Source organism: Rattus norvegicus, chromosome 4 (assembly GCF_021556685.1).
Source record: "Rattus norvegicus strain SHRSP/BbbUtx chromosome 4, alternate assembly SHRSP_T2T, whole genome shotgun sequence".
Taxonomy (NCBI): Eukaryota; Metazoa; Chordata; class Mammalia; order Rodentia; family Muridae; genus Rattus; species Rattus norvegicus.
The window spans coordinates 159,804,989-159,831,354 of record NC_141537.1 but is presented as its reverse complement, the minus strand read 5'-3'; the positions used below and the strand labels follow the sequence as shown (position 1 = coordinate 159,831,354).

The 26,366-nt window shown below is 48.6% G+C and overlaps 1 protein-coding gene and 2 long non-coding RNA genes across 7 annotated transcripts; 1 reads left to right on the top strand and 2 right to left on the bottom strand.

Moving 5' to 3' along the window:
* Positions 1–485: 485 nt before the first annotated feature.
* On the bottom strand, positions 486–6,653 carry Pianp (PILR alpha associated neural protein). Of its 4 annotated transcripts, none has more exons than XM_087657710.1 (6): positions 6,443–6,653; positions 4,410–4,469; positions 3,631–4,136; positions 2,860–2,941; positions 1,971–2,192; positions 486–1,631 (listed from the first exon to the last, which is right to left on the bottom strand). In XM_087657710.1, exons 2-6 carry the CDS (start codon positions 4,412–4,414, stop codon positions 1,610–1,612), a joined length of 837 nt encoding a protein of 278 aa, XP_087513836.1. In that variant the 5' UTR covers positions 4,415–4,469; positions 6,443–6,653; the 3' UTR covers positions 486–1,609.
* LOC147995062 (uncharacterized) lies at positions 5,975–13,382 on the top strand. The gene is made up of 2 exons (XR_015687009.1): positions 5,975–6,413; positions 11,951–13,382. It is a non-coding gene; the product is annotated as an uncharacterized LOC147995062 (long non-coding RNA).
* On the bottom strand, positions 11,692–22,179 carry LOC120102387 (uncharacterized). Of its 2 annotated transcripts, XR_015687008.1 has the most exons (8): positions 22,040–22,179; positions 19,427–19,502; positions 18,116–18,216; positions 17,702–17,755; positions 15,078–15,138; positions 12,627–12,844; positions 12,238–12,518; positions 12,043–12,128 (listed from the first exon to the last, which is right to left on the bottom strand). It is a non-coding gene; the product is annotated as an uncharacterized LOC120102387 (long non-coding RNA). The 2 variants fall into 2 exon arrangements; XR_015687007.1 differs by lacking the exon at positions 17,702–17,755 and having other exon boundaries at positions 11,692–12,128; positions 18,153–18,216.
* Positions 22,180–26,366: the final 4,187 nt, after the last annotated feature.

Genomic DNA, 26,366 nt, shown 5'->3' with positions numbered 1-26,366 from the left:
CATTAGCTGTCTTGCCCAGTGTGGTGTGGTGACTCATGCCTGTAAGCCCAGGAGCCAAGGTGGGAGAATCTAGTATGGGCCAGCCTGGACTACAGGGTGAGAGACTCTGTCTCAAATCAATCAGACCTGTCCCATTGCTTGTCCTAAGAAATGTTCCCACTTTTCTCTGTCTTTGGTCTCTCTTGACCCTCACTAGTAAGGAACAAGCAAGCCTTACAAACCCTTTGGATTCCAATTCCTCTCCTGCAAGGCTCTTTCTCCTCTGGAGCCTCTCTCCAGTTCTTTCATCCTGTCCAAAGTTAAGGTACCCATCAGTCTGCAGCTTCAGGTAGAGCCGGCCAGGTAACAATCTAGTCTGAAGAAGTTCCTCATCTCCCCTTTCTCTCCCATTCTCCTTCCTGCCCTTCCTCTTCTGTATGTATGTGGTGTGTGTGCATGTGTGTATTGGGGGTGGAGGGGATTACAAGGGAAGACAGGGAACTCAATTATCTTGCAAAGGCTTTATTTGAAAATTTTGAAACTTACATCCCACAAGATTATCACCACAAGAAGAAAGAGATAATACAAAAATATATATCACAGCATAGGAGCCAGGTAAGAGGGAGAAGGGCTGGAGAGATGAACAAGAAAGAGGGGAGAACCTGAAGAAAGGAAAAGGGAGAGGGAAGGAGGGGACATGAGGGGATGTGACGGGACCCAGGAAGAGAAGGTGGATACGGAGGCAGAGCTCCCAATGGCCTTGAACCAGCTGGCTTCAGTTCCTGGCAGCCTAGGTACATTTAGGGAGGCCTTAGGGGAGGGTGGGAGGTGGAGGACCTATGGAGGGGGCTCCGAATTCCATACAGACACATACACACAGACAGCCAGGGCAGACAAGACAAGGGACTTGGGAGGGAAGGGAGAACATGGGAGCCCCATCTCATGTAGTGCAGCAGGTGACTCCCCCAAATCCATATTTCAGGTGACAGAGTTTAGTAATTGGGCCTCACTACCCCAATTCCTGTGGGGGAGCCCTCGGAAATGCCAGCATCCTTGGAATGGGATGGAAGGATGGTGAGACATAAGACATGAATGGGCCATGACACATGGTATAAGGAGCCCCTGGCTCACCTCCCACCCACCTCTAGGGCAGCATGCAAGGGCCACAGAAGCTAGACCAGTGAGTATTGATGAGGCAGAGTGGGCACACTATGTCATATATTGGGGCCAGAAATGCCCATGCCCAGTCTGAGATGGGCACAGAGAATGTAAAGGGGCAGAACGTAGGCAACACGGGAGAGAGCGCGGAGCCAGGTGAGCAGACGTGAATGGGGACACAGCAGAGGAGCAGCATGGAGAGTGTGACTGTGCTATGGCCTGTGAGGGTGTGGGTGAGTGATCAAGGCTTTCATGTGAATGTGCAAGGGTGGGAATGGGAGACCCCAGTCACTGGGGGACAAACGCTTGGGCTTGCCCATGGGATTACTGAGTGTCCCAGGTTGTGTGCAAGGACAGGAGCTAGGAGCCCCCCACCATGGCCCCAATTCCCCATGGTTGCCCCACCCTCAGTGGATGGTGGCTATGCTGGCCACTTGGCCTCCTGCTTGGCAGCACCCCAACATGGGGGGCATCACAGATTCACCAGGGGAATCCTGAGAGGAAGAGGGAAAATGCATAGTCAGGAACCAAGGAGGAGGCTGAAGCCGAAGGAGGAGTCAGGGTTAAGAGGACACAGCTAGAATTAAAGGGTGGTAGGAGAATAGGACAGAAAGCCTGGGCTGCAGGGAGCCCCATTGCCCTTGGAGAGGATCCGACTAGCCCCCTCGGGAGGCAGGGGACCAGAGGCTGGGAACCAGATCAGGAAGGGGAGTCATGGACTGCATTGGGGAAGACCACCCACCCGGGAAGAATAACTGAAGGTCTAGAGACCTAAATTGTCTTCCCTCCTCACCCTCCCATCCCATCAGTCCCTCTCATCCCATTGCCCTCACCGGTTCAACTGGAAGGCTGGAGCCCCCTTAGGCTGGGGCATCCCAGGCCGGGGTCCCCCTCGGGGTTCCTCATGATCAGGGGTGGGGGTAGGTGAGTCCCCAAAAGCCCCCAGCACAGTGACTCCAGCAGGAGACAGGTCTGTCAGTGGTTGCTGGCTCTCTTCCTGCCTCAGGGCACCTTGCTGCCCTGAGGGCCTGCGCCGCTTCTGGCTACGGTCCCAGCTTGTGCATCAGAAGGAAAGAGATCTTCTTACACAATTGACTACTCTCTATCTCAGTCCAGCTTCTCCCTCTCCAACACCCCCAACTTCTCCACAGCAGAGAAACTGGCTTCTGAGACCAAACTCCAATCAGACTATTTCTTCTGCTTCCCTCTGGCCCATTTTTGGAGAGCCACAAGTTTAATGCCTCCTCCCCACCAATGCAAAGCTCCTTAAAACTGCCCCCTGCCACTCTGATGTCCAGAGGAGCCACTGCCCTCCTCTGGAGGTACCCGGCAGATTTAGTTCAAGCTCAAAGTCAGCTAACGACTTGGGCACCTGAATCTAACGATTCTCTCAGTAAAGTGTGAAGGACTTCGTGACCCACTATTAAATGTGTACAAAGAAAGCTCCTGATTTTCTTCCTCCTGGACAGAAGCCCCAAGAAAGAGTTCTGCAGCCTGATTCAGTGTTCTCTGTCACAGGAGCAACTCCCCGTCCTCCCCACTACCCTTGTATTTTTCCTGAAGTAATTGGCACTGATTTCCCTCAGTCCTCCTCCACTCCAGTCAGCTTTCCTCAAGCTCTCCCCTTCATGATTCCCTACTCCCGTGAAACGTGTGTCCTCGGTCTTGCCCTGGGTCTAGCCTTTACACACACACACACCTTTAGGGGTCTCCCCAACTTACCAGAACTTGAAGATGATGCCAGTCGCCACAAGAACAATGATGATGGATATGGTAATTGTCACGTAAAGCTGAGGGTCCACACCTGATAAGGAGGGAAGACAGCTGTTGGGAGGCCTGAGGCAGGTTCAAAGTGGGTGTGGCCAAGTGCTGCCACGGGCACCCACACTGCCTGCCTCCTGTGGGGTCTCCCTCCTCGATTGTAATCAACCTTCTCCTGAGCCATCTGCCAGCTCTTCTACTCTCCCAAGCATTACATGTACCAAATCTTGCACAGGCATGTGATGAGGATGAGGCTCCAAGGTCAGATAGAACCATCCTGTACTGTAACCCTTGTTACCTTTATCAGATTATCTTCCCTCAGCTAGTGTCCAGCACAGCATGTGCTAATAGTGACCCTAATAGTGACCTTCCTCCATGGCTTCCCTCTGCCTGGAATACCCATTCTGTTTTTAAGATCTAGCTCACACGTCAGTTGTTTGATCTGCTCGGATCCCCAGGGTAGAACAGTCTCTCACTTCCCTATTTTCCTAAAAACAAGCAGGGCGCGCTTCTCTCGGGGTGTTTATCCTGTTGACTCATCCCCAAGTGTTTGAACATCTGTCTTCAGCGGTGGACCTGAACTCCTTCAGAGTGCGGACCGCGGCTCCACCTCTGTATCCATTGCCAGCCTAGAACCTGGCACGTTTGCTGAAGACACTCACAGATACGGCTTCAATTTCGGCAGATCCCGCCCCCCAGTCCTTCATATCCCTACCAGCCTTGTTCACTCACCTTCTCCGCGCCCTCCAAACAGGAAGGGCCTCAAGGTGGCAGGTGTTTCCCCAAGGATGAGCCCGTCTCCATCATCCCGCATGGAGTCTGAGTTGGGGTGCGGAGTAGCCAGCCCATGTGGGGCTGCAAAACCATAGTCCAGGGGCAGAAATCCAGGATTGACAGAGTTGGGGTCCCCTCCATCCTCCCGAGATACTGTGGGACCCCACACTATGGCCCAAGGGTACTGAGAGGAGGGAGGCCCCTCCTCAAAGCCTGATGGAGTAGCAGGGGGTGCAGTGCCTGGCAGAACTTGCCGACGTGATCTTGGGACCCGTGGGGATCGGCTTGGTGGAGGCGCCCGCTCCCAAACACACACGTGGCGAGGGGCTGAGGGCCCACCCCGGACGCAGGGGGGACGGGCTGGGGCTGGGGGGGATCGATGGGAGGAGCCCTGAGCAGGCAGTGATAGGGGTAGCAACAGCAGTGGCCAGAGAGGGAGGAGTTGGGACAGCAGTTGAGCAGGCCTATAGGAAGGGAGAAAAAGCAAGTGAGACCCAGGGCTCAAGTATGAAAAGGGTAGGTTCACACCAGGAGTCTTGGGTGCTTCCCTCCAGGTTTCTCTGCTAGAACAGGTGTGTGTTATGAAGACCCTGGCCCCATTTTGTCTCTTCCCAGGGGCTAGTCCTTAATAGGTCCCCAAGAGTTGGCCTAGGCAGGAAAGGGCCCAATCCCCCAGGGAAAAGTGGTCTCCAAGCTCCCCCTGCTGGGCCAAGCTCCCCCTGCTGGGCCAAACTTACCACATTCTGTACTCTGGATCTGAGGTCTTCCTCAGCTGTGACCCAGATTTTTGGCCTTTACTGGAGGAAAAATGAGGGTGTCACACCCCAATCTGGTCTGTATACTCCCCCAGCTCACCCATCCACCAACACCGCTCCTTCCTGCCTCACCCAGGCCGCACAGTTACCAGTCATGCTTCTGCTTCCTAGAATCCTCCGTTTCTTGGCATACTTTTAGGGGAAAGCTCCCTAAACTAGCCCCCTGCCCCACCCACAACATCCCGGATGGGTTCTGTTATCTCCTGGCCCTGGTGTCTGTCTACTCTTGCCTCTTTGGCTTCCTTCCTTCTCACTTCCTCTGCCCACAGCTCCAGGCTCCTTGGATCTTAATTTAGAGCCAAGAACCTTGTGATTCCCTGAGCACCTACCGCTAGGGAGGGAGTTTTCGAGTGGGGGAGGGAAGGGAAGTCAATCTTAGTGAGCGTTGGGGGAGATGCTCGAAGCCCGGTCACCTCTTGTAGTGCCAGGAACTTCTTTTGTGATGAAGCCTAGAAGCTAGCTGCCTAGCTGCCTTTTTTCAGACAAATGGGAGAAAATAGAAGGTGGGAAGAAAGCTACAGGACACGGTTTGGGTTTTGATCTTGATGTTCAACCACCCAAGTGCATAGGTGCATTCTAAAAGAAGGCGGAGCTCAAGGGAAACCACCCCCTCAACTGTGGCTGCTCCGGGTGAAAGTCCTAGGAGAGTCTAGATGGTTGGTTCTGAAAGGAAGTGCAGTCTCCAAACTGAGGGTGGTGAATCCGGAGGGGCTGGGATCTTCAGAGAGAAGGAGCTTGTGACACCCTGTGTCTTCTGGATCCCTAATCTATGTCTGTCTGCACGTTGAATACCCCCAGGGAATAAGCTATGGAGGGGAGTGGGGTATGAGAGGTGAAGGGCCGAGAGGGAAAAGGTTGGTCAAGAGTGAGGAAATGGACAGCAGCTGGGAGGAGAAGAGATGGGGAGGGAAGAGGGGCTACAGGAGACTGGCGGAGGATGCTGAAGAGAGAAGATGGCAGGGAGGGAAAAGAGAACAGACATCGGGCCCGAGGATGGAGGGGTCTGGTCAGGACACAAGCAAAGAGAGTGGAAAGAAAAGGAAGGTGGACATCAGAGATGGGGAGAAAGTCATGGAGATAGATTAGAACATGGTGTTGAAGGCAAAATCAAAAAAGGAAGGGACAGGGACTGGGGGGAACAGAACAGCAAAGATGGAGGAGTTAAGAATTGTTTCTTGAAATTTAAAGAGATATGGAGACAGAGCTGGAGGCCAGGTGAAAGAGAAGGGGAAGGAAAGAGGCCGGGGGGCTTGGTGGGAGGAGGTTAGAGACGGGAAGAAAGAAATGGTAACCGAACCAGTGGAGCGGATAAGGACTCAGCGACACCAGTGGCCCGCTACTCAGGGCACACCTGCCCCTTCGTCGGCTACATCCCACCATCACCACCACCAATGTCAACTCCAGTCCCTTCACACACCCGATACCCCTTTGTCACCCCCTCCAGGAAGTCCGCAGTCCCCAAGCTGGTGCGCCACCCCACCCCCTTCGCGCTCCTCACCGACCTGTTGTGCGCAGAAGACGAACTGGGGGTGGGGTGGGGGAACCGGGCCCCATCTCTAGCAGAGACCCCAATCCCGCCAATCCCACAGGCCTGCGCTCCCTGGACAGGGCTGGAAAGCGGCGCGAACCGGGAAAATGGGAAAAAGATCGGCCATGGAATTTGGAGGGAGCACCCAGAGCGGAAAGGGAACCTGAGGCAGGAGGATGCCCGAAGCTGCAGGATGAGCTAAAGGCGGGATGGAGGCAGACGCGGAGACGTTGACTGCTGCACCAAGAGGATAGGATGGAGTCAGGACAGCGGAGGGATGGAGGGCACGGTGGAAAGGAGCTCTGGGCGACTGGAGGCGGCTGGAGACCGCTCCAGGAAGAGCGGGGGGCGAAGGGCGCGGAGCTGGCACCGGGGAGGACAGAGCCAGCTCCCTACCGGTAGGGGCTTTGGGTCCCCCCTCGCTCACCTGCATGCCTGGTGTGGCGGCGCGACGACTGCAGGCGCTCGGAGCTGCGTGGGGCTGGGGGGTCGCAGAAGCGGGTGGGGCGCCGGGCATGGTCGGGAGGTTTGGCTGGCAGCGAGGAGCTGGAGCTGGAGGGGGGCGGGCGCCCGGGGCGCGGGGCGGCGGCGGCGGTGGCGGCGGCGGCGGGAGATGCTCGCTTCGGCTGGGCTCGGCTAGGCTCGGCTGGGTTCGGCGGGCGACTAGAACCATTTGGTCTCCGCCTCTCCTTCTCACGTCTGTAGGCCACGCACGACTTAACCCTCCATTTGCCACTCTGCGAGCTCAGCTTTTGTCCCAGGTGCAAGGTTGGGAAGAGGAGCAGGGGTTGGGGGTGGGGTGGGGGAGAGCGCAACCTCCAATTCCTCAGGTTGTGATGGGGCAAGCTTCCCCTCTACCTAAGCGCAGCTTCATAGATCCCATGATTTCTGACCTCCCAAGCAGTTCTGAAATTCTGAGTCACCCATACTTTTGAGTCCCTAACTCTGGCCAGGGTGGAAAGGGAGTTCAAGGCCATGGGTAAGAAAACCAAGGAGGGGTGGGAGAGAAGAGTGCATACACAAATTAGAATGCCCCCAACAGATCAATCCCCCATTTCACTCTGATCCTGCTTGTTCTCTCTGAGGCAGCCCAAACAGTCTTTAAATGGTTCAAGACCCATTTACCGCACTTAGCTTTTCCAAGAAACAGAATACCCAACACGTACTATGGCTTACAAGGAGGCCACGTAGATCCCAGCCTCTGGGTACCTCCAATTTTCTTTCCTAAGGATTTCTGCGACTCAGCCTCAAATGCAGCTGGCGAATGTTCCTAGAAGGAAGCACTAGAAGCCTGCCTTCAGGGCTCTGCACCCCGCTATTCCCTCTAGAAGCTTCCCTGGCTGGTCACAACTGGTCCACACCAATCTCACTTAGATTCAGACTTCTGAGGACCCTTTCCTAATCTCGTAAAACTCCCTTGACCTGACTACCTGGGTTCTATCCTCAGAACCCACATGGTGGAAGGACAGAACTGTTGCATTCACGTTGTCAACAGACCCCTGAACAAGTGTGACACATACACTAAATAGATGTGATAAAGGAAGTTCCTCTGACCTTACCCTTCTCCCTGCATTGCCTTCAAACCTGCACCCCAAACTTCCAGGAAAACACTCTTCCCCGCTTTCCCTCCAACCTCCCTGGCTGTTCTGTACTAGTCTTCCTCAGCTCTGACCTCCACACATTGGAGCCTCCAAGGGCTTAGTCCTTGGCCTTCTTTTCTTTCCACGTTCTTTGTCCAGTGATCTCATCCAGTCCCAGGGCTTAAACACTCTGTAAATGTCAGTGAGTCCTAAATTCACAAATGAGCGCCAGACTCATTTGTCCAACGCCCACTTGACATATCCACTCCGACGTCTAATAACCAGGCGAACCTAATGTGACTCAAACAGACGGCTTCAACTACCCCGCCCCCAACCCTCTTCTGTCCGGTGCTCTTCAGCCCAGGACAATGACAGCTCCTTGTCATTCAAGCTAAAACTGTTTGATTTCCGGTTCCTTCGCTGTATCTGCATCACCAGCAGGAGCTACAGCCTACACTTTGAGCGCATGTTCAGGGTCTGCCCCCTTCACCTTTGTTTTTAAGAGGCCCGATCCACCATCATCCTGCCTCTGGAACTGAAGGACCCTCCTAGGAGCTCCTTCGTTTCTGTCCTCATCTTTTGCAAAAGTAGTCTTTACAACTACCAATAATATTTTAAAATCTAAACCCTACCATGCTCTCCCCTTTCAAAAAACGTTCGAGGGCAGGCAAGGTGGCTCAGCAGGCCATCAAAGGTGACAAATTGAGTTTAATAGTCAAGACCCACAGGGTGAAGGGAGAGAACCAACTCCTACAGAGTTGTCCTCTGACCGCCCTGCGTGAGTATGTGTGTGTACGTGTGCACACACTAAGTACAGTGGGAAAGCCACCAGTGTGTGCTCCCTTCATAAACAGTGCTTCTGCCAAAGCAGACCCTCTGCTGTTCCAGAGCATCAGAAGCCACTCTCTCAGGACCCGGAGACTTTGAGTTCCTCTCCCTCCGAGGCTTCTGTTTTCACCTAGCTGGCTCTTTCTCGACCTTCTGCACTCTGACCAAAACCTAAAGGAAGATGGGGGTGGGGGGTGTCTCCATTCCTCATCAGTTTCCTCCTCTTCTCTGGGCCATCGCTCTCTGGCACGGTTTTACATTTGTTTGCTACTTATCGTCTTCCCACAAACACCAAGAGAAAACATCTCACTTGTTCGTTCTCTTCGCCAGACATCCTGACGGCAGCTTTGTCACGTGGTCAAAGCTCCCTCCTCAGTGCTCGGTGAACAAGGTCCCGCTCTCCACTCCCTTCATTCTCTCCATTGCATCCGTCTGGCTGCATCCCCTCATCTCTTCGCTCTCCCCTCAGACACGCCCCTCCTGGCCATCCATCCATCTCCTCCCGCCCCGAGCACCCTCATTACTCCCGCCTCCAGGAAGGAAGCCTGCTGTTGAGAACAGCATCCACAGCAGCTACTCCCCTTCTTGCCCGTCCCTGACAGCCTTTCATTCCAAGTCAAAACAGCAGTGAGTCAGTGAGATGCTCTCCCTCCCAGTGTCTCCCAGTGGCAGGAGAAAGACGGTGCACATCATAGGAAGGCACAGCTGCAATGCTGCTGCTGCTGCTGCAGCGGGGCATTGCAAGGGAGCTGGGACAACTCCCCACACAGCCTAGCCTCCCAGGGAGCGTCGGATAAGCTCTAGTAGACTCATTGCAACCTTCACATTGATCAAATGAATGTTCATTTAGCAAATAGGGCCTTGTACACGAAGCTTTGCATCATGATAAATTATTTTTACTGTTTTTTTTTTATTCCTTTCAACTAATGTTTATTTATGTGAGACAGAGTCTCATAGGGTCTGGCCTGGCCTTGACTTCACCATGTAGCTGAGAGTAACCTTGAACTCCTGACCTCCTGCCTTCATTTCCTTAAGTGTTGGGGGTTATGGGAATGCAGCACCACACCCAGACATCAGCAAATATTTTTGGAACATTAACTACAAGCTGGGTAGGGCACTGGACCAGGGCATACAGTGAAGAGCAAGAACAAAGTCACCACAATCTTCGTGACTTACAATTTAGTAAGGGAGACAGTGAGCCATCATGTGATAGGCTGGAGGCGTGAGTCACTGGTGGAACACGTGCTTAGCATGTGCAAGGCTCGGATATCTTTATTACTATTGCTGTACTCAGATAGTGTTCCCAGGATTTGTCTGGGTCAATTTCTGTCTCTTTGTAGCCAGGCTGGCTTTGAATGTGCACTCCTCCTACCTCAGCATCCTGAGTACTGGTATTATAGGTCTGGCAAATTTCTATGTTTTCCTGTTTTAAAAAAAAGTACGTGTCCTTGTGCCCCGGTGCATGTTTGGAGGTCAGAGGACAGCTTACTGAAGTGTCTCTCCATCATGTCGCTCCGAGGGATTGAACTCAGGTCATCAGGCTTGGTGGTGGGTGCGGTTACTCATTGAACCACCCAGCCGGCTCCATATTTCCATGCTTCCTCCTTTGCTCAAATGTCCCGTCTCTCTCCCTCTCCCGCTCCCCCCTCCTTTTCCCCTCCCCCCCTCTCTCAGAATTGACGGTAGTGCTGCTTCATTAGTACAATAAGAGCAGGCAGAGAGATTTCTTAGCACCCCAGTCTTCCTGCACCACTGCTCTTCTGGTGGACCCAAAGTTGTCACTGCAGCCACTGTCCCCTCCTGTCCCGAAGCCTTCCTGTCCCTCTCTACTTGGTTATTGCCAGCTGTGTGCAAGCATGTTGAACTTTCTTAAGACCAGTCCTTCTCGGCTGCCTTTCTCTGCTTCCCACTGCAGGAGGGCTTTCTCCAAAGATGGCCTCTACTCATCAGCTCCTCCACTGTTCCCCTCCCCTTTTTCCTCTCCTACAAATGCAAATCTCAAGGGGTTACATTTGTAGTTCACTGCCTGTTGTTTCTAAGATAGTTTGTACAGCCCTGGCTATCCTGGAACTCCCTATGGAGACCACACTGGCCTCAAATTTGCAATTCTATTCCTGCCTCTGCCTAACAGGCTCTGGCGTTCCAGGCAAGAGCCCCCACTTCCCGTTCTGTAATTCATATTCTCTGTAGAAATCGGTTCACAGAACAGCAGGTCCCTTTGTGGTATCTTCCCATAGACTTCACTCTGGTGCATTCTCCTCCCATCTGCCCGCCCCTTCTTGCCCCTCTCTACCGTTCTGCCCCTTCTGCTTTCCTACCTCACATGTCCTATTGTTCTCCCCGCCCCCTTGCTTAAGGTCTCTTTTTTTTTTCTGTGTAAGGAACCTTTTCTGGTCTCCTAGCATTTACCCACATTCACTCCCACGACATGCGTTTATTTAACAATTAGCAGCTAGGATCCCCAACTGAGAGAGAACATGCAGTGTCTAGCTTTCTGAGCCATAGTTATCTTAATTAATACAATATTTTCACCTTCTCGTGATTACCCTGCCGACTCCATACTTGCGTTTTTCCCTGTGGCACAGTGAAGTTGCGCTGTCTCTATGGACATTTTCCCCACCCACTCATCTGTTGATAGACATCGAGGCCGATCCGCTTTCTCGCTATTGTGAAGAGAGCAGTACTCAACATGAAGGAGAAGCAAGAGTCTCTGGAGGAGGATGCAGAGTCCTTTGAGTATACGTCCAAGATATTACGGCTGGACCATGTGGTAGTTCCAGTTGTATTGTCTTGAGAAGCCTCCATGTTGATTCATACGGTGGCCACTCTAATTTATGTTCTTACCAGCAGTGGATAAGGCTTCCTCTTTCCACACGTTAATGCCAACAGTCTCTGCTGTTCGAGTTCTAGTTAAAAGCCAGCCATTCTGACAGGGGATGAAATCCATGGGATCTGGGGACTGAGTTCAGGCTTGGAAGCAAGCACACTCATCCATTGGGCTATCTCACCATGGTATGCGTGTTCCGTATACATACACGTGTCTGCAGGTGCTGATGCACACACATGGGAAGGTCGAAGCATGTGAGTTGGTCTTCCTCCGTCCATGCTCTCCTCACAGGGTCTCTAACCATTTCAGAGAAGCTCACTACCTCAGCTATGACTGAGCAGCAAGCTCTGCTTCTCCCTCTCTGCCCCAAGCCCTGCCCAGGGTTACTAGTGTACACAGTCATGCCTAACTTTTTTTTTTTTTTTTTGGTTCTTTTTTTTTCGGAGCTGGGGACCGAACCCAGGGCCTTGCACTTCCTAGGCAAGCGCTCTACCACTGAGCTAAATCCCCAACCCCCATGCCTAACTTTTTATGTGGATTCTGGGGACTTTAATTCAGGTCTTACCTACTGAGCCATCTTCTAAGATGCTTGGATACCTTAAAAATATTTATCGGCCAACTATACCTCTTCTTTCATTTAAAAAATTTATTTCTTAAAATCGGTAAAATGATTTCCAATGATATTCTGGTCTACCCACAGATCAGTGCCTCGCCCAGTCATCCTCAGAGAGGCTTCCCCCAGCAGTGGTTGGGAACAGATGCAGAGAGCCCCCAGGCAGACATTAGGTGGAGAGAAAGCCCAAGTTGGAGTTCTTCATTGGATTCATCTTCCCCTTGGAATTCCAGGATCCCTGAAGAGGAGTCGGACGGAGGAAGAACTGTAAAATCCGGAGGGGACAAGGACACCGTAAGAATGCAGCCCACAGAATCAATGAAGTGGCGCTCATAGGAGCCCACAGAGACTGAAGCGGCAGTCTACAGTCTTACCTGGGTCTCTGTTAAGTCATGTGCACACATGCTGTGGCTGTTAGCTTGGTGTTTTTGTAGAACGCCTAGCAGTGGGAGAAGGGCTGTCTCTGACTCTTTTGCCTGCTCTTGGGACCCTTTCCTCCTACTGGGTCACCTCATCCAGCCTTGAGATGAAGGTTTGTGCCTTGTCTTGTTGTGTCATGTTCCCTCTTCAGTTGATATCCCTGGGAGGCCTGCTCTTTTCTGAAGGGAAGCAGAGGAGGTGTGGACCTGGGGGAGAGGGGAAGTGGGAGGGAGAACTGGGAGGAGTAAAAGGAAGGGAAACTGCAGTCGGGATGTATTGTGTGAGAGAGGAATACATTTTTCAAAAGTATTTCTTTTAGTGGGTGATTTGCCCCACCGCATACATGTCTGTGTATTCTGGGGCTCGCAGAGGCCAGAAGAGGGAATGAATCCTCGGGAACTGGAGTTGCAGATGGTTTCGAGCCACTACTCGGGTGCTGGGAATCAAACCTGGGCGCTCTGCCAGAGCACTGCTGAGTCATCGCTCAAGCCTCCCCCTCGTCCTTCCTTTGACAGTTTCTCGTCGGTCCGTTGGCCCACGTACTGATGAGCAGGTTTGTCCCTGTGTGTTTAATAGGTGATTTAAAATATTCTAGATAGCAACGCCTTGTTGGAAACAGAGCTGACAAAGATTTTCTCCAATTCCACAGACTACTTACTTTGCTAATAATTTGTTTTGCTGTACGAAAGCTTTTAAATGTTATGTAACCGCATCTCTCAGTTCCTGGGGCTGTTTCCTGTGTTATTAGCATCCTACTTGGCCATCTCCTGCCTCTACCTGTGCCTGTGACTGTATGACCTGAAGTGTTTGTCCAGCACTTTCCTGTAGTGGTGTCAGTGTTTCCAGTTTCAGATTAAGGCTACTGATACAGTCTGAGTTAATTCTTGTACATAATGAGAGGCAAGAACCAGGGACTGGAGAGATGGCTCAGTGGTTAATAGCACTGACTGCTCTTCCAGAGGTCCTGAGTTCAAATCCCAGCGACCACATGGTGGCTCACAACCATCTGTAATGAGATCTGGTGCCCTCTTCTGGCCTGCAGTCACATATGCAGGCAAAATGCTGTACATAAATAAATAAATCTTAAAAAAAAAAAAAAGAATTAGGTTTCCATAACTGTACAGGTTTATCTCTGGGTCTCTGGCCGTGTTCCACTGTCCTATGCATTTGTTTTGTTCCAGTGCCATGCCATCTTTGTCACTATGGCTCTGTTGTGGAGTTTGATGTCGGGGAAGGTAATACCTCTGACTGCTCTTTCTACTTAGAATGGCTTTGGTTCGCCTTAGACTTTTGAATTTCCATGAGAATTATAGATTTTTTTTCCTTCAAATTCTGTGAAGACTGTCCCTGGAACTTTGATGAGGACTGTATTGAATCTGCAGGTTGCTAACCTGCCAATCCGGGAGCAGGGAAGGTGTTTTCACTGTCCAGTGTCCTCCTCAATTTCCTTTTCCAATGTCTTAGAGTTTTTCTTAAAAAGGTTCTTACCTCTTGTAATTGACTCCTTCAATGGTAACACAGTACTTGTCCGAAATGAATATAGAGGCTTCCATTTTCATTCCATCCACCATTCCTGTCCCCGTTCCTGTCCCTGACCTTAGCATGGTTCACTGTATGCATTCTTCAAAGGTTCTCAATGTATGTAAAAGCAAATGGCACTATAACACAGGCACACACACACACACACACACACACACACACACACACACACACACACACACACACACACACACACGGGCTGGAGAGAGGCTCAGAGGTAAAGAGTACCCAGCACTTTTGCAGTGGACCTGTGTTTGCTTCTCAGTGCTCAGGTGGTGACTCAGAATCATTTGTCACTTCAGTTCTAAGGACTCTGGCTCCCTCTTCTGGTCACCGCAGGTACCAGAACATCTATGGCTTACATTCATACATAAGGCAGACACTCACAAACAAACCTTTTTAAAGTCTTTCTCCCCCAAGACCTGAGGGTATAACTCAGAGCTTTCCTTAGCGTGTTCGTGACTCTGATTCAATCCTCACGCCACAAAAATACCAAGGTAGTAATAAAATACCAGACGTGATGCCGTGCACCTTTAAGCCTGCACTTGAAGGCTGTAAGACAGCACCTGTGCAGCCCCAGACCCCCTGACTGAGGTGGTGAGAGAATGGAGGAAGAATATATACAAACACAAGGACAGAAAATCTGGGGTAAGGTGGGCTGTGTGCACGCTAAGGGAGCCGCACCAACTACCCAGCAACCTTGAACATTAGAGCATGCGCAGCACGGGAGGAGGAGGAGGAGGAGGAGGAGGAGGAGGAGGAGGAGGAGGAGGAGGAGGAGGAGGAGGAGGAGGAGGAGGAGGAGGAGGAGGAGGAGGAGGAGGAGGAGGAGGAGGAGGAGGAGGAGGAGGAGGAGGAGGAGGAGGAGGAGGAGGAGGAGGAGGAGGAGGAGGAGGAGGAGGAGGAGACAGCAGCAGCTGGGGTTGCTAGGTTTTGCACACATTGTCAAGATTCCAATTCAGACAGCAGAAGGCTTTGCCTTTCCTCCGAGCCTCTCCTCTTCCCTTTACACTTTCACTCAAGACTTCCCTGGCTCCCCACTTTCAGAGCCAAAGACAGGTAGATCACCAGGAAGATCTCTGTGTGTTCAAGACCAGCTTACTCCAAGTAGTGAGTTCGAGGCCAGCCAGAGCTACAAAGTGAGACCCTGTCTCAAAAAAACGAAGAACACACAAAAATACCTTTGAGGCTGGAAAGATACTCAGTGGTTAGGAGCTCTTGCTGCTCTAACGTGAAATAGATCCCCAGTACTCACATGGCAGCTCACTGTCATCTGTAGCTCCAGTTCGAGGTGATCTGACACCCTCTTTGGACCTCTTTTGGCATCAGGCACACGTGAAGTCCCATACATATTTATGAAAAATACGAATATACATAAAACAAAACACACATGTCAAAAACTAGTAACAAAAAACATCTCCTTTTCTCTCTCTCCTCCTCTCTGTTCTAAGGAGAAACCCAGGGGCCTCACACAAGCTAAACAAGTGTTCTACCACCAAAGTATAAATGCTCTTTAAAACGTTTTATACACTTATGGGGTGGGGGTGGCGCTCGTGTCACAGACCATGTATGGAAGTTATAAGACAACTTCCCTCTCCCCTTTAACTATATGAGGCAAAGAGATCTAAGGTCCTCCGGATTTTATCCAACGAGCCATTTTGTAAGTCCCGTTCTTGTTGAAAAGATGAGTTTATTGTTTATTTTATGCGTATGGGTGTTTATCCTCCAGAACTGTAGTTCCAGACACTTGTGAGCTCCCACACGGGTTCTGGGAATGGATCTAGGCCCAGTGGAAGAGCAGCCAGAAGTCTTACAGCTGAGCCATTGCTCCGGTCTTTATTGTTCCTTTTTTTTTACTTTGCCTCGGGTCTTTGAGATCTTTCTATATCTTTCTAAATCACTGGTCCTTTTACACAGGCATAGAATTCTGATGCATGCACGCCCCCTCAATGTCTCTTGAATCCATTCTCGGGCAGGCTTCTGCCCTAACTCACTACCTAAAATCTCTCACGTGAACACTGCCTAAGATCTCAGGTGTCCATACCCAAAGGTCAGTCACAGGGTAATTTCTTTACCTGGTTTGTTGTTGTTGTTAGTTTGGTTTTGCTTTTTTCAAGATAGGGTTTCTCTATGCAACAGCCCTGGCTTTTCTGGAACTTTCTTTGTAGACCAAGCTGGCCTTGAGCTCACAGAGGTCTGCATGCCTCTGCCTGCTGAGTGCTGGGATGAAGCCACCATACCGGCTTTTTACCTGATGTTTTTGACATTCTGCTGTTCTGGTTGCTCCCACCTCATCCTCCGAGGTCTCATTGCTGGTCCCTGTCTCCCATCAGATATCTCCCTCTATCTGTATAAATATTCATTCCCCCAAGAGATCATTTAGTTTCTAGGTTCTAAATATATTTTTCTCATAACTTTCTAGTATTATCTAGTATTATCTCTGTCGTTTGGCCTCCGCTAGTCTTTCTATTCTACTTGTCCCTTTTTTAAATATTTTCTCTTAAAAAAATACTTGGTTTTATTATTTCAAATTGTATGCATGGAGCCAGTAATCGTATCTAATCTCTTTAATCCCAGCACTTGGGAGGCAAAAGCAGGAGGTATTTTGTGAGTTCAAGGCCAGCCTGGTTTACAGAGCAAGTTCTAGGACAGCCAGGGTACACAGAGAAACCTTGTCTCAAAAGGGGGGGGAGGGGGAGATGTACAGACTTCTAATTAAACAGGGCTGTGGTAGTTTGAATAGGAATGGCTTCCACAGACTCATGTGTTTGAATGCTTAACTCATTGAGGATGGAGTGCCAGGTAGGTGTGGCCTTGCTGGAGGATGTGTCACTGTGGAGGCAGGCTTTAGGTCTTATATGTTCAAGCTAGGCCCAGTGTGGCGGTCTCAGCTCCTTCTCCAGCACCATGTCTGCCCACATGCCACCATGCTTCCCTCCGTGACAATAATGAACTGACTGAAGCTTTGAAACTGTAAGCCAGCCCCAGTGAAATGTTTTCCTTATAAGAGTTGGCATGGCGGGGTTGGGGATTTAGCTCAGTGGTAGAGCGCTTGCCTAGCAAGCGCAAGGCCCTGGGTTCGGTCCCCAGCTCCGAAAAAAAGAAAAAAAAAAAGAAAAAAAAAAGAGTTGGTATGGTGACAATGTCTCCTCACGGCAATAAAACCCTAAGACAAGGACAAAAATGTTGAAGTCCCTATTTTTAAAATTTAGCTTTTCTATAGCTGCCTCAGATTTTTTTCTTTAACCTTATTTTATGTTATATATACATAGGAAAAGTTTTATTCGACGAAATTCACAGAATATAAAAGTTATCATCCAATTTAAGTCTACAGTTCCGTGGTATTAAATGCATTCATGGGTTGGGGATATAGTTCAGTTGGTAGAGTTCTTAGAATTGAATCACCAACACCTCATGAACTGGGCTTGACAGCACACAGCTCTAGTCTTGGTATTTAGGAGGTGAAGGCAGGAGAATCAGAGGTTCGAGGTCAGGACTGGGGAGATGACTCAGTACAAGGTTTCCAGTACAAGCATGGAGATCTGAGTTCAGTTCCCAGTAATGACATAGAAAGCCAGTTGCAGAGGCAGAGACTGGGGGGATCACTGGATCCTGCTCTAGGTTCCATGGGAAACTCTGTCTCAAAAAACAAGACAGAGAGCAATTGAGGAAGTCACCAACATTGACCTCAGACTCCATGTGCACACACAAACATAAACATGCCCACCTGTATAGACAAACAAGTACACACACTCAGAAAACAGTAAGAAATGCATTTATGACGCAATGCCATCCCTCTCTGTCATCTCCACAACTCTGCTTGTTTGGTTTCAGAACAGGGACTTAGTATAGAGATCGAGCCAGGTGTGGTCCACTCACCTGGAATCTCAGCACTCAGGAGTCTGAGGCCACCCTCAGCTATATGGGGGGACCCTGTCTCAAAAAAATAATTGAAATGAAATATAAAGAAGACAGAAAATGAGCGCAGTGATTAAGATCACTAGTTACAGGGTTGGGGATTTAGCTCAGTGGTAGAGCGCTTGCCTAGCAAGCGCAAGGCCCTGGGTTCGGTCCCCAGCTCCGAAAAAAAAAAAGAAAAAGGAAAAAAAAAAAAGATCACTAGTTACTCGCTGGGCAGTGGTGGCACGGGCCTTCATGCCCAGCACTTGGGAGGCAGAAGCAGGCAGATCTCTGAGTTTGAGGCCAGCCTGTTCTACAGAGTGAATTCCAGAACAGCCAAGGCTACACAGAGAAACCCTGTCTTGAAAAACCAAAAAAAGGATTGCTCCTTACTCTTGCGGAGGACGAAAGTTGGATTCCCGGTACGCACGTGGCAGCTCACCGTCTTCCGTAGCTCCAGTCCCACAGGATAACGTTTCAGGCTTGCTTGGGCACTAGGCACACATGACGCACAGACATACATGTAGACAAAACACTCATACAGCTCAAATAAATTAATAAATAAATAATAAATAAATAAATAAATAAATAAACAAATGCATGCCCAATTTGGCCTTTTTGAGAAATATTTAATGAGTTTTGCCTGCATGTCTACGTAAGCACCATGTGCATGGCTGGTACCTGCAGAAGAGAGCAGGTACCAAATCCCCTGGGATGGGGGTTAGAGAACATGGTAAACTACTATGTAGGTTATATTATTGGGAACTCTGCCATAGCAGCAAGTTCTCCTCTCTCTCTCTCTCTCTCTCTCTCTCTCTCTCTCTCTCTGTGTTTATTTATTTTATTTATATGAGTACACTGTCGCTGTCTTCAGACACACCAGAAGAGGACATCAGATCCCATTACAGATGGTTGTGAGCCACCATGTGGTCACTGGGATTTGAACTCAGGACCTCTGGGAGAGCAGTCAGTGCTCTTAACCTCTGAGCCATCTCTCCAGCCCGAACCTTGAAGTCTTGATCTTCCTGACTCAATTTCTTGAGTGTTAGCATTATAAATATACAGTTTAACTTCGTTTTGGTTTTTTTTTTCTTTTCTTTTTTTCAGAGCTGGGGACCAAACCCAGGGTCTTGCGCTTGCTAGGCAAGTCCTCTACCCACCCCTTAACTTCACTTTGTAAAACTGAAACCCTGAACCCATTAAGCAATGACTTCCCAGGACAACTACCATTCTACCATCTGGTCCTATGGTATTAACTACTCTAAGGTGTGTGTGTGTGTGTGTATTTTTAATTATGCATATATGTGCAAAAGTGAGTGTGCAGCTGTCTTCTGGAGTCCAGTGGACAGAGATCTGCTAGCCTCTGCTTTCCACGGCATGTACCACCATGCCCTGCTCGCCACATATACTTGAAATGACATATGTTATAAAAGGCAATACACAGCTGTTGGCTCATGCATTTAACCCCAGTCAGTACTCAGAAAGCAGATGCAGAAAGATCTCTTTGAGTTCAAGGCCACCCTGTTCTACACAGAAAGCTCTAGGATAGCCAGGGTTGCATAGAGAGATCCTGTTTCAAACACACACACACAAAGTCAATATACAAGATACTACTATATATGTTAGGTATAAACAGGACTTGTTTTCTAGTTGAGATGGGATTTTATGTAGCCCAGGCTGGTCTCTAACTTGCTACTGCAATACCTGATCTTCTTTCTGTATCTTTCAAGTGCCGGGGACATAGGCAGACAGACACCACCATACTCAACGTACAGCTTCTCTGCAAACAGATAAAAGTGCAAATATGCTGTCTGTTTTTACGTATTGTTTTTTTTAAAGATTTATTTATTATCTATAAGCACCCTGTAGCTGTCTTCAGACACACCAGAAGAGGGTATCAGATCCCCATTACAGATGGTCATAAGCCACCATGTAGTTGTTGGAATTTGAACTCCAGACCTCTGGAAGAGCAACCAGTGCTCTAAACCACTGAGCCATGTCTCCAGGATCCACCCATGGTATTTCATGATACTGGAATTCTCACTATGTAAACCAAGCTAGCCTTGAACACAGAGACTATCTCATCTCTGCCTTCCAAGTACTGGGATTAAACGTGTCCACCACTATGCCCAGCCATTTTAGTTGTGAGTCTCTGTGTGTGTGTGTGTGTGTGTGTGTGTGTGTGTGGTGTGTGTGTGTGTGTGTTGATTTGAGGCAGTTTCTTGTGTAGCCTTGGATGTCATTTTAGTTGTGAGTCTGTGTGTGTGTGTGTGTGTGTGTGTGTGTGTGTGTGTGTGTGTGTGTGTTGATTCAAGGCAGTTTCTTGTGTAGCCTTGGATGTCCTGGAACTAACTCTGTAGACCAGGCTGGCCTCAAACACACAGGGATCCACCTGTCTCTGCCTCCCAAGCACTGGGATCAAATGTTTGCCACCATTAGGCTGCCACCTTAGTTTTTAAAGACGCGGTCTCTCACTGAATCTGGAGCTCACTGGTGGGGCTAGCTGGCCAGTGGGCTGCAGGCATTTCTCTCTGCCTTTCCAGCACAGGATCACAGGGCTTGCATTTCCTTGCTAGGCTCTTTCACATGGGCAATGAACAACCTAGTTCGGTCCTCACATCTGCATGGCAAACACTTTACTGAGCTGAGCCATTGCCCCGGCCCTTGTTTGTTTGAGACAGGGTCTCAAATACTCAAGGCCATGAATTCACTCTGTAGCTGAGGATGACCTTAAACCTCTGATCCTCCTGCTTTATTTCCTGAGAGCCGGGATTGCTAGCATTGGCTAACATGCTAGGCTGCGTTCAGTGCTGGGGATAAGCCCAGGGCTGCGTGCACACTAAGCCAGCAGTCTCCTAACGGGGCCATATTCCCAGCACCCTGCAACCTCCTTATGATACTGACATTTCCTGACATGGACTTGGACTATCGCTCCTTCTATCCGGGCCTTCTTGGTTTTGTAGTTTATTTATCTACATTGATGCACATGTGTGCCCACACGTTTGTGAGTGACCGTGGAGTCTAGAAAGGGGCACCAAAGCCGCTGGAGCTCTAGTTACAGAGAGTTGTGAGTCACTCCGTGTGGATGCTGGGAACCAAACTCTGCAAGTGCAGGAAGCACTTTTAACTGCTGAGCCATCTCTCCAGCTGCCTTTTAGGGTCTTCTTAGGTGTCTTTCAGTGAAGTGTGTGTGCGTGTGTGTGTGTGTGTGTGTATGGTACACCCTCTGCTTTATTTATCACTGAGCCCTATTGTGATTTTGTTGTGATTTTTTTTTCAAGATTGCATTTTCAGGGCTGGAGAGATGGCTTAGCGGTTAAGAGCACCTGGCTGCTCTTCCAGAGGTCCTGAGTTCAATTCCCAGCAACCACATGGTGGCTCACAACCATCTGTGATGAGATCTGATGCCCTCTTCTGGTGTGTCTGAAGACAGCTACAGTGTACTTATATAATAAATAAATAAATCTTTAAAAAAAGAGAAAAAAAAAGAGGCCGGACTTCTTTAAAAAAAAAAAAAGAAGAAGAAGACAGCATTTTCAATGTTCGGTTGGTTCTGCTGACACACAGAAACACAATTGCATGGCAATAAGATTTTTTTTTTTTTTTGGTTCTTTTTTTCGGAGCTGGGGACCGAACCCAGGGCCTTGCGCTTGCTAGGCAAGTGCTCTACCACTGAGCCGGTCGGGGTTGGGGATTTAGCTCAGTGGTAGTGCGCTTACCTAGCAAGCGCAAGGCCCTGGGTTTGGTCCCCAGCTCCGAAAAAAAAAAAAAAAAGAAAAGAAAAAAGAAAGATTTTAGAGTCAACGTCCTTGACAAACTCTCTTGTCTAATAATTTTTCTATACTTTTTTTTTTTTACATTTTCCACAAAAGTAATTGTTCCACAACAAAAGACCATAGTTTGCTTTCCCCTCTCTAATGCTATGCCTTTAGTTTTCTTTCGTTGTGTGGACCAGGACCTTTAGTACAACATTGAGTACCAGTAGTGACAAGCTGTTTGTCTGCCCCTGCTTTTAGAGAAACTACTTCCAATGTTTTCACAGTGGAACTGCATTCAATCCCCAGCACCACGGAAATAAAGGAATAAACGATCCCTTCTTTTAAAAAGATATACCCCCACTAAATACCCCTGCTTGGCATGGAACTTACTATGTAGACCAGGCTGGTCTCAAACTCAGAGATCCCCCTGACTCTGCCTCCCGAGGGCTGGGGTTAAAGAGATGCAGTATCATGACTGGCCCCAAACCAGCCAAGACTACATAGTGAAATCCTGTTAAACAAAACATTATCTTTTAAACAAAATCTCATTTGGTTTTACCAATGAAGACTTGGGAGCCAGATGCTTCGGTGAATGCCGACTAGCTCAAAGAAGCAGAGAAAACACCCAGCTGACCTTCCTCCTCAGTTGTCATCCCAAAAGGAATGCCCCCTCTCATGCCATGTCCAAACCCCTCCTCCAAACTGTGTCCCTCCCCACTTCCTGTGCGTCTCTCTATCCGTCCCCTAGACTCCCTGTTACCCTCTGTGGTTCTTTCCTAGTAATCCTATGTTCACTTCCTGTCAACTGGTGGCTTGCTTTGCCTCTTGACCTATGGCTGAGTTTATTTAATCCTGTTTATAATATTCAAGCAGAAAGCTCTTAGATTAGAGGTGTGTGCTAAGGCTGAGCCACACCACAGCTAAAACCTGCTTTGTCCAGTAAATAACACAATCTCGGGTTTCACTGTGCGATCAAATACCCTGCAACAAAAATACCTTTTCCATAGGCCAGGGAGGGACAGTGGCAAATGTCTGTAATCTCAGTCTTGGGGGGGAGAAGCAGGAGGATGAGGAACTCTAGGTCATCATCAACTGTATAAAATGCCCAAGGCCAGGCTAGACCACATAAGACACTATCTCTAAATAAATAAATAAATAAATAAATAAATAAATAAATAAATAAATAAATATAACTTCTACAAATTAAGGAAGATGTTTTTTTTTTTAAGTCTTATCTCTTCCTGTTTTTTTTTTTAAGATTTATGTGTATTTATGTGTGTATGTGTGTGCCTGCCTGAGTCTATGTGTACCATGTGCATGCAGGTGCTTGCAAAAGTCAGAAGAAGTTACCCTTGGAGCTGGCAGTTGTGAGCCTGCTGACGTAGGTGTCTGGAACCAAACTCTGGTCCTCTTTTTTTTTTTTTTAAGACTTATTCATTTATTTTATGTATATGAGCACACTGTCATTGTCTTCGGACACCAGACCCCATTACAGATGGTTGTGAGCCACCATGTGGTTGCTGGGAATTGAACTCAGGACCTCTGGAAGAGCAGTTGGTGCTCCTAACCGCTGAGCCATCTCTCCAGCCCACTCTGGTCCTCTTAAAGAGCAGTAAGTGTTCTTAACTGTTGCACTGTCTTTCTGGCCCTGAATGAAATGCTATTTAAAGCCTTTCTTCTGGGGTTGGGGATTTAGCTCAGTGGTAGAGTGCTTGGGGCCCTGGGTTCGGTCCCCAGCTCCGAAAAAAAGAAAAGAAAGAAAAGAAAAAAAAAAAAAGCCTTTCTTCTCTTGAAACGTGATAGACATAGATTCGAAGGTGGCAAAACATAAAACGTAATGAGAACTTACAGAGGGAAGGGTTAGGAGCTGAGTAACAGCATCCCCACTGCGTCATCTGCATGTAAAATAGCTCTTATACTCTTCAAAGACAGTGTATCCCTGCCCAGTTACATCTACTCACTGCTCACTAGTGAGAGGTAATGTATGGTTTTTTATGAAAATTACTTTCGGGGGTCCTGAGTTCAATTCCCAGCAACCACACAGTGGCTCACAACCATCTGTAATGAGATCTGATGCCCTCTTCTGGTGTGCATGAAGACAGCGACAGTGTGTTCGTAAACATAAATAAATCAATCTTTAAAACAATTCTCGGGGTTGGGGATTTAGCTCAGTGGTAGAGCGCTTGTCTAGGAAGCGCAAGGCCCTGGGTTCGGTCCCCAGCTCCAAAAAAAAGAAAAAAAAAAAAGAAAAAAAAACAATTCTCTCTCTCTCTCTCTCTCCCTCTCTCTCTCTCTCCTTCCCTTTTCTTTCTTTCTTTCTCTCTTTCTTTCTTTCTTTCTTTCTTTCTTTCTTTCTTTCTTTCTTTCTTTCTTTCAGACAGGGTCTCAAATAGCCCAAACTGCCTTTGCAACTCAGGACCTTGAACTCCTGATCCCTCTGCCTCCTTCTCCTGCGTACTGAGATTACAGGCACGGGCAACCATGCTCAGTTTACCCCAGGCTGTCTCAAACCCTGGGATGTAATGCTGGCACGAACTCTACTGAGCTATGGCTTCAACCCCCTTATTATATTTCCTCTTCCTCCTCCTCCTCCTCTTCCTCCTCCCCCTCCTCCTTCTCTTCCTCCTCCTTCTCTTCCTCCTCCTTCTCTTCCTCCTCTTCCTCCTCTCCCCTTTCCCTCCCCCTCCTCCTATTCTTCCTCCTCCTCCTCTTCTTCCTCTTTCTCCTCCTCCTCTTCTTCCTCTTTCTCCTCCTCCTCTTCTTCTTGGTTGTTTTTGAGACAGGGTTTTTCTGTGCAGCCCTGGCTGTCCTAAAATCCAATCTGTAGACCAGGCTGGCCTTTTGTTTTCTATATATGTGGGAGTTAAATTATCCCACTTTATTAAATAATGCTAAACTCTTTATTCCAAAGTGGTTTAGGTATCCAGACATGGTGGTACATTCCTGTATTCCAAGTCTGAATGAGGAAACAGCTAAATTTGAGGCCAATCTGGGCTATGGAACTAAGGCCAGTGTACTTAAAAACACAATGTTATAACACAATGTTTAACCTCTAGTCTGTGGAGTAGAGTATCTTTGCTGCATCCCAGTCAGCATCTGGTATTTTGGGCTTTAATTTAGCAGCTCTACAGTGGACAATGTCGCTCATTGTGGCTGTAATTTGCATTTCCATCATTATGAATGAAGCTGGGGCCATTTCCTTCTGTTGGTTGACCTTGCAGATTTCTTTTGTGAAGTGTTGGTTCAAACCTTCAGTTCACATTCATAACTTTGGGGTTGGGGATTTAGCTCAGTGGTAGAGCGCTTGCCTAGCAAGCTCAAGGCCCTGGGTTCGGTCCCCAGCTCCGAAGAAAAAAAAAAAAAAAGAAGAAGAAAGAAAAAAAACACATTAATAACTTTGTTACAGTTTGCAGCTTTGTTTTACTTTTTTCTGTGTAGTTCTCTATGCATCTTGGACATACCTTTTAAATAAGTGTTTAAGTATGTTGGGGCATTCTCTCTCTCTCTCTCTCCCATACTGGGAATTTGGATTTGATCTAGGGCCTCACATCCTGGCCATATTACTCATATGTACCCCACAACTCCCGCCCCCCACTCCCGTATGTGTACAACCCTCGGTGTCATTCCTCAGGAGTTACCCACCTTGATTTGAGATGAGATCTCTCACTGGTTTGAGGCTTGCTGGTTCTGCCAGCCCTAACTAGCTGGTGAGCTCCGGGGATCCTCCTGTCTCCCTCCATAACTCCAGAACTTAATTCCAAGTGCATGCTACTGTGCCTAGCATTAGTTTACATGGCATTAATACACTCAATACAGGTCCTCAGGCTGGAGAGGTGGCTCAGTGGTTAGAACACTGACTGCTCTTCCAGAGGTCCTGAGTTCAAAATCCCAGCACTCACACAGTGGCTCACAACCATCTGTAATGAGATCTGATGCCCTCTTCTGGTGTGTCTGAAGACAGCTACAGTGTACTTATATATAATAAACAAATAAATCTTAAAAAAAAATACAGGTCCTCATGGCCAGCATCTCCCTACCTCCCCCCCAAGTTCACATTGCTGGTCTTTCTTAGATAGGCTCTCATAGAGTCCATCTGGCCTCACACACTAGGCATCCAAGATGTTCCTTTCACCTTAGTCTCCTAAGGTGAAACTCAAACCTTTGTATCTCGGGATTTTCAAGTTGGTCTCCTAAGATTCATTCAGTCTGAGTGCTGGGATTACAGCCTGTACCACCAGACTGGGTTGATGTGCAGCTCAGAAGTGACTCAGGGCTTTGTAAATATTAGGCAAGCACTCTATACCTGACCCATATCCCCTTCTGGTGGCTTGTCTTTTGATGAACAATTGTTGCCAAATGTAGCAATCTTTTCACACCACAGTTAGAATGAGTATTAAGTACCTCTCACCTGGTTTATATCCCAGATTCAACTCCAAAAGCAGAGAAACGGACTGACAGAGGTAAGGGCAGGACTGTAAACATGGCTTGCCTCAAACGCAAAAATGATTATGTCTCTGTCTTGAATTCATGGATATATTCTTCTAAATTATGTGCTAGAGACTTATGCATTTACTTTGTAGTGCACAGGCAGAGGAACACAGTCAAAGGACTGAGCCGTAGTGAATGCCTTGGGGAGCTGTGAGAAGAGGCGCCAGGGAAAAGGCAGAGTGTCCTGTACCCCAGGTTCATTTTGTGCCCTGGATTGTTCTTGGACGTGATTTTGTGCCTTCTGTGGCAAACATTTACATTCAACTTACAAAACGTGCTGGTTCTCGATTGATCTCAGAATCTAGCTGTAGAACCCAAACTGGTGAAAGGACTTGCTAAGTGCTGTTTTCAGCGCGCCCTGAGTCTGGGCTTGGCCTCTGCCTTGCTTTCACGCTTTC

Bases quoted from the DNA above. Each gene is read 5' to 3' on its own strand.
- Pianp (XM_087657710.1), bottom strand. The intron at 2,942-3,630 runs GTGAGTGAACAA...CCTCCTTATCAG, and splicing joins GTTTGGAGGGCGCGGAGAAG to GTGTGGACCCTCAGCTTTAC. The intron at 1,632-1,970 runs GTGAGGGCAATG...TCTTCCTCTCAG, and splicing joins CCAGCCTTCCAGTTGAACCG to GATTCCCCTGGTGAATCTGT.